This window comes from Delphinapterus leucas, chromosome 8, assembly GCF_059928025.1.
Source record: "Delphinapterus leucas isolate spDelLeu-1000000601 "Yukka" chromosome 8, BTC_Dleu_Yukka2, whole genome shotgun sequence".
NCBI lineage: Eukaryota > Metazoa > Chordata > Mammalia > Artiodactyla > Monodontidae > Delphinapterus > Delphinapterus leucas.
In genome coordinates, this window is record NC_143136.1 from 111,101,159 (window position 1) to 111,116,097 (window position 14,939).

A 14,939-nucleotide genomic window follows, 5' to 3' on the forward strand; every position below is an offset into this window, starting at 1 on the left:
CCCAGTCCTTGTCCACCAGGTATACAAAGAGGTACACAGTCTCATCCCTAACTTGCAGCCAGAACTACTAGAAAAGGTGGGCAGGGTCCGTTTAAGCCTGAAGCCAGAAAAATGTCATAGCCACTCCCGTCTTCCCTAACCCTGACCATCTGAGTGGGACAGATGCTGGGAGGACAGACTCAAAGAACATGTTATCTACCAGGTCCCAATGTCTAAATTTCCTTTAGCGAAGGACAAAATGTTCCTATCATAATTAGAGAATGGGTATTCAACCTCTCCCTAGGAAAGAAACTACCTGGATTTGAAATTTCATGAAGATATAAATGACTTCCAGCAGATCTTGAGCTGGGAGAGGGGCATTATGCGTCCTCAGGGGGGCTGAGAAATTCCACCTAGGTGGGAAAGTGAGCAAAAGAGCCCAAAATGAGCTTTGCCTCCCAACGTCAGAGCTGTACAACAAAAGACATACACCCCATCTCTGCCCCAAAAGGTGTTCCATCTCAAGCAGCACGCCTCCCTTGTCTTGGCCTCCATCTCCTCACCCACACAATGGGAGCCACAGACTTGCCTTTCAGGGTCAGGGGGAGCTGAGAGCCGGCCAACCACAGAAAGTACTGCCCTATTTTAAAGGAACATAATAAGTTTACCTTTTAAATTCCTGGACAAAATAAGCCTACCATGTCTGGAAAATTATCTTTCCCATTAATTCCTGGAAATAACTTATGTCTTGTGTACAACTACAGGAATAAAAGAAAGATGACTTTCAGTTGCAACTTCACATGAAGTAAGGAAAAGGAATCTACTCTGTTCTTCAAGGAATCCCTGAGAAAAGAAACCACAATACCTTTCTTTGTAGCTCCTGGATATTGGTCTCCCAATTTTTATCTTCCTGTGAGATCTGTCTAAAAGAGAAAAGGGCAGACATCATTTTCCTGGTGGCATCGAGCGGTGAGGCCAGCAAGGTGGCATTCAGCAGTGGCACACAGCATGGTCCCCTGGCCTGGACGCCGTCCACAGTGTGACGCCAGGTGCGGCCACAGAATGGGGCAGGCCTCGTGGTGTAAGAAGCCTGGTAGAACTGGGCTCATGAATTGGAAAAGATGCTCATTCTAGATTCCCAAGGAAAAGTAATACATGAAATGACCGGACGGTTCAACGAGGCATGTGCGAGCATAGCACAGGAAACATCAGAAGAACACTGGCCAGAATGTCAACAGGGGAATGAGACAGTAAGCCACCTTGGTTTTCCTCTTTTTACTTATTAATTTTCTGAATCTTTTTTCAAAATGAGGATGTGTTATATTTATAATTTAATAAAAGGAAAAAAACAGTAAAAGAAATGCCACTTGCTTTAGTGGTGATTTTTATCAATTGGAAATCTACTTTGAAGCACTTATGTCTGCTTCCTTCCCCCTCTGGTCTGCTTCCTTCCCCCTCTGGTCATGGTATCCGCCCATCTCTATTTCCATTTGTCACCTCTATTTGTTCCAACTTGCCCTTCTTTTTTAACCTTTCCTATCAACTCATCTTTTCTTTTCTGCTTTATTTCCTCCCTCACCAGTTAGGAAAAAGAAGCTGTGTGGTGGAGAATTTAGTCTTCATTAGCACTCACGTGTCATAGTGTCAGTGGAGGTCGACCACACAGCCAGTACAGACACTAAAGGAAATCACAGCAGACCCAACTGAATGGTTCTAAGGACAATTTTTAAAAATAAAATGTAGAAACAGGACCTGAAGAGTTAGCACATGCCTTAGATCACCCTCATTCCTATCTGCTTCCAGTGACTGTGTGGCCTTACAAAGCCACTGCCCTCTCTGGGCCTCAGTTTCCCTTTCTGTGATCAAAACAGGATGAGTTGATGGAAACTTGGTGAATTCTTCACATTTTAACCCTGAGATACACTGACTGTGTCTTAACATCCATACCAGATGGAACACGTTGAAAGTTGAAGGCCAGTAGATTAAATACATTCAGGGCAATTTACTCCTGCATCTTTATTTTACAAAGTTTTTCCTTTTAAGATCCATGCCTGTTGTTGAAGTTGGTCACTCTGTCCCCAGCCTGCAACTCAGGGCCTTCCAGTAGCCTGGGGGTACCAGGTCCTGCTTCTCCAGCGTCACAGGATACAGGTAGGTCCTGAGATGAGATGGAGCTGAGGATGCTGAGACAGTGCTTCACACTGGGCTACATCTCTAGACAGAGTGAGTCTCTACATACTCGCCTGTGGCTTTCTCCCCCCACTCTCAGACCAGGCTACAGCCACACTAGACAGCCCTCAGTGGTTGGCACTGGCACTGTGCCCAGCTCCTGTCCTCAGTCTGCTTGCCTGCTCTCTGGGAACACAGGGCTGGTCTCAGCAAACTGAAATATGTAAGATCATTCTCACTACCTTCACAAGAATTCACATTTCCCCTTGCCGTGACAGACTTCTCATCTCCACCCAGTTCTCAACCCTACTGCAGGAATGCTTCCACATCCCTGAGGAGTGAGCAGGCTCTCGCTCTTTCTGTCAGTACTTCCAGCGTAAAGACAGGTTGGAACTCAGCACCTCATCAGAGTGGGGAGGAAAAACTCAGCACCTCACTGTTACTGTTAGGTCTCAGCTTTGATTAAAAACAAACTCAAGGGGCTTCTCTGGTGGTCCAGTGGTTAAGATTCTGTGCTTCCAATGCAGGGGGCCCTGGTTCAATCCCTAGTCAGGGAACTAATTTCCCACATGCCATAACGTGGCCAAAAAAAAAAAAAAACTCCAAGAAATGAATTGAGCAGGAATTAGGTATTCTTTGAGCTCCTGGAAAATCAACTACTGGGAGAATATTTTGTTAGATTAGTTTGTTATATATATATATATATTTTTAATTTTTATTATGCAATGTGTTAAGTGTGAAGTGTGACAGGCAGTAGTTGAGTGTGAACTCAATTCCTGGCATCACTCTTTCCTAGATGCAAAACCCTGGGCAAGTTGCTCAAATTCTCTGAGCCTCAGTTTTCTCATCCTTAAGCTGGGGCTAATATCAGCACACATTCCAGAGAGCTAAGTGAGAGTTAAATAAAATGCTGCATCATAACAGGTTTAGCACAGTGTATGGCACCCAAAACTTACTTAGTAGCATGCAGCTAGTGTTACTCTTTCGCAATACCATGGGGCACTCTTCACAATCACTTTAGCCCACATTTTGCACATGACATTTGGACACTCTTAGGGTGGTCATAAATAGGTTGTTGATACAATCCAACCATTGAGTATAACTGGTAAAGATAAGAACCACTGCTGTAAACCAAGAGTGGTCTGAGCAGGGCCTGACTTGATACCTGTGGAAGCTGTGCAGCCTTCGGGCCAGCAAGCGCTCCAGTGCCAGCACCTTCCCCAGGAGTAGACCTCGAACCGCTGTCTCCTCACGGCTGGCTGGGCTGATGCGCTGTGCAGTAAGGCGCCAGACATGGATCTCATGCTTCAGTTCTGCAGGAAAGGAAAGCCAAGGCTTCATTCTCCTGCAATCTCAGACATCAGCACCTACTCCCCTCAGCACCCTCCAAGAACAGAAAACACACACCTGTGATGCAGATCTCCAAGGACCAAACCAAAGCAGTGGCTTCTTAGCTTTCATGTTATTATGAGAGAACCAGAAGACAAAGCTGACTTTTAAAAATTACAGTAGATGCAAAGATAATTTCAACTCTTTGGGTGAAGAATAAATTCTTGAATAGGCGTATCAAAGCACCCAACAAACTTTTTCCCTCCCAAGAAATTACTTCTTGGAGCCAGTAGTTCAGATATCAGTTCAAAATCCAGACATTGCCCAATCTTTGAAACAGATCTAATACACATCAGAAATACAAGTGTAGTAGGTGGTGCCTGGTCTCCCCAGTAGGGCATTTGGTAATAGCAGGAGATGGGGAGAGCCCTCCCTCCTGACCAGGCCCCCAAGTTGAGCTTGAGTCTATGAAAGAACACAAAGGAGAGAAATGTAGACAACTTTATGCACTTCTGAAATTAAAAGAATGAGGCAAATTTTCACCCATCAATGAATTTAAACCTCTTCGAATAGAGAAGAGAAAAATGAATTGCCAATTCATTGGCTCCTAAAATACTAGAATATCTTATGAAATTTTGCTTTTAACCTCTAGTTTACTGTTAAAGATACTACATAAATTTCTCAAAATATCCACTAAAAGAATATAAGGAAGCACAGTATTTTCATGAATCACCTCTCATGTACAATGCACTATACTACATATCTTAAAAATTCAAGATGAAATTAAAAGAACACACACTTTCAAGCAGGATTAGATCAGTTGACACTAGCTCAGAGCAGAGTCAAGGCAGGGCAATTCTCCCAAGACCTGTGAAGCAGTGCACAAGCCTGGGCTCAATGACAAGGAAAATGCCACCATGGTTTTCTCTAAAGGGTCAGCCTTTCAAAGATGAAAAGTTTTTAGAATGAAGATAAGTAAAGTACTTCCATTCAGTACATATTGATTCTTTGGAGCTTACTAAAACAGAAGAAACTTGGGTATAACCTGAAAGCCTCTACAGAGAAACAGATCCATAATTCCCTCAATAAACATAATTCACACCTCCATAATTCACACCTCATTAAACAACCTGTGAGGTTATAATATAAAAAGGAGGAAGAGGAGGAGGAAGAGGATAAAAACATATGAATTAGGTTTCTGAAATGCTGAAAACACACACACACACACACAAATGCTGCACTGGGACAGGAATGGGGGGACAAGGTGGTGCAGCAGCTTCAGAGAAGGTGCAGAGAGTGCCATTATTTCATCCAATGTTCTGAACTTCGTTATATAGTGGATATCATTCAAAGCCCATCCCTAAAGTATCAGAGACTTTCTAGCCATTCTTTCAAGCCATATTAGTGACTGCCACTCTCTCAAGCAGCTGACCAACTTTGAAGAGCTACACAGGAGCATTGCTCAGCTCAGCTCCCGGGCCAGCCTGTGGGAGCCTCTCCACCTCTGTGTTTGGAGAAGCAGAAACTGAGTCTGGCCTTCCAGGTCCTCAGGGCTCCTTTCCGCAGGTGTCTTCTCCAGCATCACCTTCAACCCCTCACGCACACCCAGAGCCTTGCTGCCTTCTAGCCCATCAAATCAAACAGGACAGGCTACTCTCCTCAGATCAACCCATGGGTTAATGCTCAAGTAGTGCACTTTCATTTTTCTAGTTGTGGACAAAATAAATGTATCACCGATCATGGGAAATTTTGGTTGAGGGCAATTTTGTCCAAGAGAAGGGAGTCGACTGCCTGCACCCAGAGCTCAGTTTAGCCAAGCATCCACTCCTCAGCTCCCAAGCTTCCTCTGTACCTCCTCTGCCATTTCCCCACCCGGTCTCTGCTGAGCTCTAAGACTGTGAACCCAATCAGCTACCTGATATTGCCCTCTGAACCTCGTGCTACAAGATTCAGAGATAAACATTCCATCTTCCCCCACAGAACTCTCTCTTCCCTCACTGTCTTAATTCTTATATGACATCATTAATCTTCCAGGTACATGAACCTGAAATGTCATTTTGGTCTTATCAATGTCATTCTCCTCTACATTTCTGCACTGAACATGTAATAGGTTCCAGACACCATGCTAGATGTTAAAGGAGAAGAATAAATTGACAAGTTATAAGATAGGCCTCCAACAAGCTAGACAGAGAAATAAGATACATCATAAATGAACATGAGCTAAGGCAGTACTAGGCCACAAGAGCAGTTCAGGATATGATGGTGTGGGTCTTGCAGGATCCACCTCTTCCTGACTCAGGTCACCAGCTTATCCAGGCTTCATCTCCTCACATTTGCCTAATTCTGATTGGTGCTCCTCAGTAACCTTTGACTGAAGCCACTTCCTGACAACCCAACCCTGGTTAATCATAAAACACTGTTTGCCCTATCTATCTGTTTATCTATCTATCATCTATAGAAGCTATCTATATATCTATTTATCTATCTATAGATAAATACAGTTAGATATATGGAAACAAGGAATCTATGTTCCTATTTACCTATCTAGGCTGATCCACCTAAGAAAACAGATGATAGATAGATAGATAGATAGATAGATAGGTTCATTCTTTCAAATAGCCCATTGTTCCCCATGACCTGCAAAGATCTTTAGGGAAGACTCAAGATCCTCAAATGGTGAGTGCCATTGTGAGCTCTGATCCCACTGTATAAGTTTTAGCTCTTGCTTTGCCTGACTAGCCCTGACCAGGACACATCATTAGATGTCTCATCTCTGCCTCTCTGATTACCACCAGCCCCTATCTTTCCAAGCTTCTCAACCACCCTCTTGTGGCATTACTTGTGGTTGCCGTATACATGTTACAAGCAGGCAAAGACATTACCATGTGGGATGTGTTCTCTCACAGGAGGTGGTGGCTGCCAGGAGCCTAGAGGAGGGTCACCTGGCTCTAATTCAGGAGTCTCAGGGGAAGACACCTAGGCCAGGAGTTGAGAAATAGAATTATACTACTATAAGATTCTTATTCTTTATGTTAAGTGGTATAATATCACTTGAAGTTAGTGATATAATTATAACTAAAATCACAATTAGAAAATGTGACATGATGATACATTTAAATTCAACCATATCACTAATCAAGTTAAATATCAATGATCTAAACATATCAATTAAAAGACAGATTATTAGATTGGATAAAAAAGCAAGACCCAACTATAAGCTATTTGCAAGAAATGCACTTTAAATATAAAGATACAAAAAGGTTAAAAGTAAAAGGATGATAAAAATATACCACACTAACAGAAAGCTGGAATTGCTACATTAAGATCAAATTAGTTTTCAGAGCAAGAATATTACTATGGATAGGGAAGGGTACTTCATAATAATAAAGGTGTTAATTCTTCAAGAGGACATAATAACCCTAAATGTTTATGTACCCTAGTAACAAAATTTTGAAATATGTAAAGCAAAAAATCATAGAATTGCAAAGATAAATAGACAAATCCACAGCCTTAGTCAGAGATTTCTATATCCACCTCTCAATAATTGATAGACAAGTGGGCAGAAAATCAGCAAGAATATGAATGACCTGAATAACATTATCAGTCAACTTGACCTAATTGTTCATATTGACATAACTCCAACCAACAACAGCAGAATACATATTCTTTTCTAGTGCAAACAGAAAATGTATGAGAATAGGCCACATTCTACCATAAAACAGGTTTCAATCAATTCAAAAGGATTCAAGTTTTACAAAATATATTCTCTGACCACTGTGAAATTAAATTTGGTAACTGCAAAAATCCCCAAATTTGGTGTAGGTAATTACATCTAATATATCCAAGGATCAAAGAAGAAATCAAAATGGAAATCAGAAAGTAATTTGAATTGAAGGGAAGTAGAACAAAACATATCAAAATTGGTGGAAGACCACTACTTAGAAGGAAATTTAGAGCACTAAATACCTATACTAGAAAATAAGATATATATAAATGAATAACCTCAACCTTCGCATGAAGAAACTAGTAAAAGAAGAATAAATAAATAAATCCAAAGTAAGCAGGAGAAAATAAATAATAAATATCAGAGCATAAATCATTAAAAGAGAAAAAATGTAGAAAAAATCTATATAATCAAAAGCTGGTTGAGATGAGTAATATTGATAAACCTCTAGACAGACTAATCAGAAAAAAAGTTAAGACATAAATCCAATATCAGGAATGAGAGAGGTTCCTTTACCAAAAATTCTATAGCCATTATGTAAGCCTCCCAGACTTCAGACAATACTACAAAGCTACAGTAATCAAAACAGCATGATATTGGCACAAAAACAGACATATAGATCAATGGAACAGAATAGAGAGCCCAGAAATAAGCCCAAACACCTATTGTCAGTTAATCTACAACAAAAGAGGCAAGAATATACAATGGAGAAAAGACAGTCTCTTCAGCAAGTGGTGTTGGGAAAGCTGGACATCCTCATGTAAATCAATGAAATTAGAACACTCCTTCACACCATACACAGAAATACACTCAAAATGGTTTAAAGACCTAAATATAAGACATGACACCGTAAACTGCTAGAAGATAACATAGGTAAAACTTCTTGGACATAAATAATAGCAATATTTTCTTAAATCAGTTTACCAAGGAAAAGAAATAAAAACAAAGATAAACAAATGGGACCTAACCAAACATAAAAGCTTTTGCACAGCAAAGGAAACTATCAACAAAATGAAAGACAACCTACAGAATGGGGGAAAATATTTGCAAATGATGCAACTGACAAGAGATATTAATCCAAAATATACAAACAGCTCATACAACCCAATATCAAACAAGACAATCAAAAAATTGGCAGAAGCGCCGCAGGCTTGCCCTGCACTCCGTACCCCTCCCTCCGCCTGGCCTGAGTGAGCCAGAGCTCCCCGAATCAATGGCTTCTTTAACCACGTCTGTCTGAGTGAAGAACAGACACTCTCCGGCGACCTACACGCCGAGGCAGGGCCAAATCCAAAGCTGAACCCCAGGAGCTGTGCGAACAAAGAAGAGAAAGGGAAATCTCTCCCAGCAGCCTCAGGAGCAGTGGATTAAATCTCCACAATCAACTTGATGTACGCTGAATCTGTGGAATACCTGAATAGACAACGAATCATCCCAAATTGAGAAAGTGGACTTTGAGAGCAAGATTTATTACTTTTTCCCCTTTTCCCCTTTTTGTGAGTGTGTATGTGTATGCTTCTGTGTGAGATTTTGTCTGTATAGCTTTGCTTCCACCATTTGTCCTAGGGTTCTATCCGTCCGTTTTCTTTTCTTTTTTTTTTTTACTTAAAAAAATTTTATTTTCTTAATAATTATTTTTTATTTTAATAACTTTATTTTATTTTACCTTCCTATATTTTATTTTCTTTTATCCTTTTTCATTATTTCTTTCTATTTTTTCTCCCTTTTATTCTGAGCCGTGTGAATGAAAGGCTCTTGGTGCTACAGCCAGGAGTCAGTGCTGTGCCTCTGAGGTGGGAGAGCCAACTTCAGGACACTGGTGCACAAGAGGCCTCCCAGCTCCACGTAATATCAAACAGTGAAAATCTCCCAGAGATCTCCATCTCAACACAAACACCCAGCTTCACTCAATGACTAGCAAGCTACACTGTGGGACACCCTATGCCAAACAACTACCAAGACAGGAACACAACCCCACCCATTGGCAGAGAGGCTGCCTAAAATCACAATAAGCCCACAGACATGCCGAAACACACCACCACACGTGGACCTGCCCACCAGAAAGACAAGATCCAGCCTCAGCACCAGAACATAGGCACTAGTCCCCTCCACCAGGAAGCCTACACAACCCACTGAACAAACTTTAGCCACTGGGGACAGACACCAAAAACAATGGGAACTACGAATCTGCAGCCTGCAAAAAGGAGACCCCAAACACAGTAAGATAAGCAAAATGAGAAGACAGAAAAACATGCAGCAGATGAAGGAGCAAGATAAAAACCCACCAGACCTAACAAATGAAGAGGAAATAGGCAGTCTACCTGAAAAAGAATTCAGAATAATGATAGTAAAGATGACCCAAAATCTTGGAAATAGAATAGACAACATGCAAGAAACATTTAACAAGGACCTAGAAGAACTAAAGATGAAACAAGCAATGAGGAACAACACAATAAATGAAATTAAAAATACTCTACAAGGGGTCAATAGCAGAATAACAAGCAGAAGAACAGATAAGTGACCTGGAAGATAAAATGGTGGAAATAACTACTGCAGAGCAGAATAAAGAAAAAAGAATGAAAAGAACTGAGGACAGTCTCAGAGACCGCTGGGACAACATTAAATGCACCAACATTCGAATTATAGGGGTTGCAGAAGAAGAAGAGAAAAAGAAAGGGACTGAGAAAATATTTGAAGAGATTATAGTTGAAAACTTCCCTAATATGGGAAAGGAAATAGTTAATAAAGTCCAGGAAGCACAGAGAGTCTCATACAGGATAAATCCAAGGAGAAACATGCCAAGACACATATTAATCAAACTGTCAAAAATTATATACAAAGAAAACATATTAAAAGCAGCAAGGGAAAAACAACAAATAACACACAAGGGAATCCCCATAAGGTTAACAGCTGACCTTTCAGCAAAAACTCTTCAAGCCAGAAGAGACTGGAAGGACATAGTTAAAGTGATGAAGGAGAAAAACCTACCACCAAGATTACTCTACCCAGCAAGGATCTCATTCAGATTTGATGGAGAAATTAAAACCTTTAGAGATAAGCTAAAGCTGAGAGAGTTCAGCACCACCAAACCAGCTTTACAACAAATGCTAAAGGAATTTCTCTAGGCAAGAAACACAAGAGAAGGAAGAGATTTATAATAACAAACCCAAAACAATTAAGAAAATGGGAATAGGAACATACATATTGATAATTACCTTAAAAGCAAATGGATTAAATGCTTCCATCAAAAGACACAGATTGGCTGAATGGATACAAAAAGAAGACGCATATATTTGCTGTCTACAAGAGACCCACTTCAGACCTAGAGACACATACAGACTGAAAGTGAGGGCATGGAAAAAGATATTCCATGCAAATGGAAACCAAAAGAAAGCTGGAGTAGTAATACTTATATCAGACAAAATAGACTTTAAAATAACGACTATTAGAAGAGACAAAGAAGGACACTATATAATGATCAACGGATCAATCCAAGAAGAAGATATAACAATTGTAAATATTTACGCACCCAACATAGGAGCACCTCAATACATAAGGCAAGTACTAACATCCATAAAAGGGGAAATCGACAGTAACACATTCATAGTACAGGACTTTACCACCCCACTTTCACCAATGGACAGATCATCCAAAATGAAAATAAATAAGGAAACACAGCTTTAAATGATACATTAAACAAGATGGACTTAATTGATATTTATAGGACACTCCATCCAAAAACAACAAAATACACATTTTTCTCAAGTGCTCATGGAACATTCTCCAGGATAGATCATATCTTGGGTCACAAATCAAGCCTTGGTAAATTTAAGAAAATTGAAATTGTATCAAGTATCTTTTCCAACCACAATGCTATGAGACTCGATATCAATTACAGGAAAAGATCTGTAAAAAATACAAACAGGTGGAGGGCAAACATTACACTACTTGATAACAAAGTAATCACTGAAGAAATCAAAGAGGAAATCAAAAAATACCTAGAAACAAATGAGAATGAAAACACGATGACCCCAAACCTATGGGATACAGCAAAAGCAGTTCTAAGAGGGAAGTTTATAGCAATACCATCCTACCTTAAGGAACAGGAAACATCTTGAATAAACACCCTAACCTTGCACCTAAAGCAATTAGAGAAAGAAGAACAAAAAAAACCCCAAAGTTAGCAGAAGGAAAGAAATCATAAAGATCAGATCAGAAACAAATGAAAAATAAATGAAGGAAATGATAGCAAAAATCAATAAAACTAAAAGCTGGTTCTTTGAGTAGATAAACAAAATTGATAAGCCATTAGTCAGACTCATCAAGAAAAAAAGGGAGAAGACTCAAATCAATAGAATTAGAAATGAAAAAGGAGAAGTAACAACTGACACTGCAGAAATACAAAAGATCATGAGAGATTACTACAAGCAACTCTATGCCAATAAAATGCACAACCTGGAAGAAATGCACAAATTCTTAGAAAAGCACAACCTGCCAAGACTGAATCAGGAAGAAATAGAAAATATGAACAGACCAATCACAAGCACTGAAATTGAAACTGTGATTAAAAATCTTCCAACAGGGGCTTCCCTGGTAGCGCAGTGGTTGCGAGTCTGCCTGCCGAGGCAGGGGGCGTGGGTTCATGTCCCGGTCTGGGAGGGTCCCACGTGCTGTGGCGGGGCTGGGCCCGTGAGCCATGACCGCTTGGCCTGCGCATCTGGAGCCTGTGTCTGCAACGGGAGAGGCCACAGCAGTGAGAGGCCCACGTACCGGGAAAAAAAAAAAAAACGTCCAACAAACAAAAGCCCAGGACTTGATGGCTTCACAGGTGAATTCTATAAAACATTTAGAGAAGAGCGAACACCTATCCTTCTCAAACTCTTCCAAAATATAGCAGAGGGAGGAACACTCCCAAACTCATTCTACGAGGCCACCATTACCCTGATACCAAAACCAGACAAGGATGTCACAAAGAAAGAAAACTACAGGCCAATATCACTGATGAACAAAGATGCAAAAATCCTCAAAAAATACTAGCATACAGAATCCAACAACACACTAAAAGGATCATACACCATGATCAAGTGGGGTTTATTCCAGGAATGCAAGGATTCTTCAGTATACGCAAATCAATCAATGTGATACACCATATTAACAAATTGAAGGAGAGAAACAATATGGTCATCTCAATAGATGCAGGGAAAGCTTTTGACAGAATTAAACACTCATTTATGCTAAAAACCCTCCAGAAACTAGGCACAAAGGGAACTTTCCTCAACATAATAAAGGCCATATATGACAAACCCACAGCCAACATCATCCTCAATGGTGAAAAACTGAAAGCATTTCAACTAAGATCAGGAACAAGACAAGGTTGCCCACTCTCACCACTCTTATTCAACATAGTTTTGGAAGTTTTAGCCACAGCAGAGAAGTAAAGGAAATAAAGGGAATCCAAATTGGAAAAGAAGAAGTAAAGCTGTCACTGTTTGCAGATGACATGATACTATACATAGAGAATCCTACAGATGCTACCAGAAAACTACTAGAGCTAATCAATGAATTTGGTAAAGTAGCAGGATACAAAATTAAGGCACAGAAATGTCTTGCATTCTTATACACTAATGATGAAAAATCTGAAAGTGAAATCAAGAAAACACTCCCATTTACCATTGCAACAAAAAGAATAAAATATCTAGGAATAAACCTACCTAAGGAGACCAAAGACCTGTATGCAGAAAATTATAAGACACTGATGAAAGAAATTAAAGATGATACAAATCAGTGGAGAGATATACCATGTTCTTGGATTGGAAGAATCAACATTGTGAAAATGACTCTACTACCCAAAGCAATCTACAGATTCAATGCAATCCCTATCAAACTATCACTGGCATTTTTCACAGACCTAGAACAAAAAAATTCACAATTTGTTTGGAAACACAAAGGACCCCAAATGGCCAAAGCAATCTTGAGAATGAAAAACGGAGCTGGAGGAATCAGGCTCCTGGACTTCAGACTATACTACAAAGCTACAGTAATAAAGACAGTATGGTACTGGCACCAAAACAGAAATACATATCAATGGAACAGGATAGAAAGCTCAGAGATAAACCCACGCACATATGGTCACCTTATCTTTGATAAAGGAGGCAGGAATGTACAGTGGAGAAAGGACAGCCTCTTCAATAAGTGGTGCTGGGAAAACTGGACAGGTACATGTAAAAGTATGAGATTAGATCACTCCCTAACACCATATACAAAAATAAGCTCAAAATGGATTAAAGACCTAAATGTAAGGCCAGAAACTGTCAAACTCTTAGAGGAAAACATAGGCAGAACACTCTATGACATAAATCACAGCCAAATCCTTTTTGACCCACCTCCTAGAGAAATGGAAATAAAAACAAAAATAAACAAATGGGACCTAATGAAACTTCAAAGCTTTTGCACAGCAAAGGAAACCATAAACAATACCAAAAGACAACCCTCAGTATGGGAGAAAATATTTGCAAATGAAGCAACTGACAAAGGATTAATCTCCAAAATTTACAAGCAGCTCATGCAGCTCAATAACAAAAAAACAAACAACCCAATCCCAAAATGGGCAGAAGACCTAAGTAGACATTTCTCCAAAGAAGATATACAGACTGCCAACAAACACATGAAAGAATGCTCAACATCATTAATCATTAGATAAATGCAAATCAAAACTACAATGAGATATCTCACACCAGTCAGAATGGCCATCATCAAAAAATCTGGAAACAATAAATGCTGGAGAGGGTGTGGAGTAAAGGGAACACTCTTGCACTGCTGGTGGGAATGTGAATTGGTACAGCCATTATGGAGAACAATATGGAGGTTCCTTAAAAAACTACAAATAGAAGTACCATATGACCCAGCAATCCCACTACTGGGCATATACCCTGAGAAAACCATAATTCAAGAAGAGTCATGTATCACAATGTTCATTGCAGCTCTATTTACAATAGCCAGGAGATGGAAACAACCTAAGTGTCCATCATCGGATGAATGGATAAAGAAGATTTGGCACATATATACAATGGAATATTACTCAGCCATAAAAGTAAATGAAATTAGGCTATTTATAATGAGGTGGATGGACCTAGCGTCTGTCATACTGAGTGAAGTAAGTCAGAAAGAGAAAGACAAATGTCGTATGCTAACACATATATATGGAATTTAAGAAAAAAAATATGTCATGAAGAACCTAGGGGTAAGACAGGAATAAAGACACAGACCTACTAGAGAATGGACTTGAGGATATGGGGATGGGGAATGGTAAGCTGTGACAAAGTGAGAGAGTGGCATGGACATATATTCACTACCAAACATAAAATAGCTAGTGGGAAGCCGCCGCATAGCACAGGGAGATCAGCTCGTTGCTTTGTGACCACCTAGAGGGGTGGGATAGGGAGGGTGGGAGGGAGGGAGACAAAAGAGGGAAGAGATATGGGAACATATGTATATGCATAACTGATTCACTTTGTTATAAAGCAGAAACTAACACACCATTGTAAAGCAATTATACTCCAATAATGATGTAAAAAAAAAAATTGGCAGAAGACCTAAATAGGTATTTCTCCAAAGAAGGCACACAGATGGCCATTAGGCACATGAAATGATGCTCAGTATCACTAATTATTAGAGAAATGCAAATCAAAACTACAATGAGGTTCCACCTCACACCAGTCAGAATGGCCATCATTAAAAT

The 14,939-nt window shown here is 39.9% G+C and overlaps 1 protein-coding gene across 2 annotated transcripts in view; it reads right to left on the reverse strand.

The window, feature by feature from the left end:
• Positions 1 to 14,939, reverse strand: part of OCA2 (OCA2 melanosomal transmembrane protein) — a 249,191-nt gene that overhangs the window by 104,285 nt on the left and 129,967 nt on the right. For both annotated transcript variants that reach the window (XM_022590517.2, XM_022590518.2), the window contains exons 15-16: positions 3,314 to 3,461; positions 845 to 902 (exon numbers count right to left, since the gene is read on the reverse strand). In XM_022590517.2, coding sequence (XP_022446225.2) covers positions 845 to 902; positions 3,314 to 3,461 — 206 coding nt within the window. The remainder of the gene's footprint in view (positions 1 to 844; positions 903 to 3,313; positions 3,462 to 14,939) is intronic.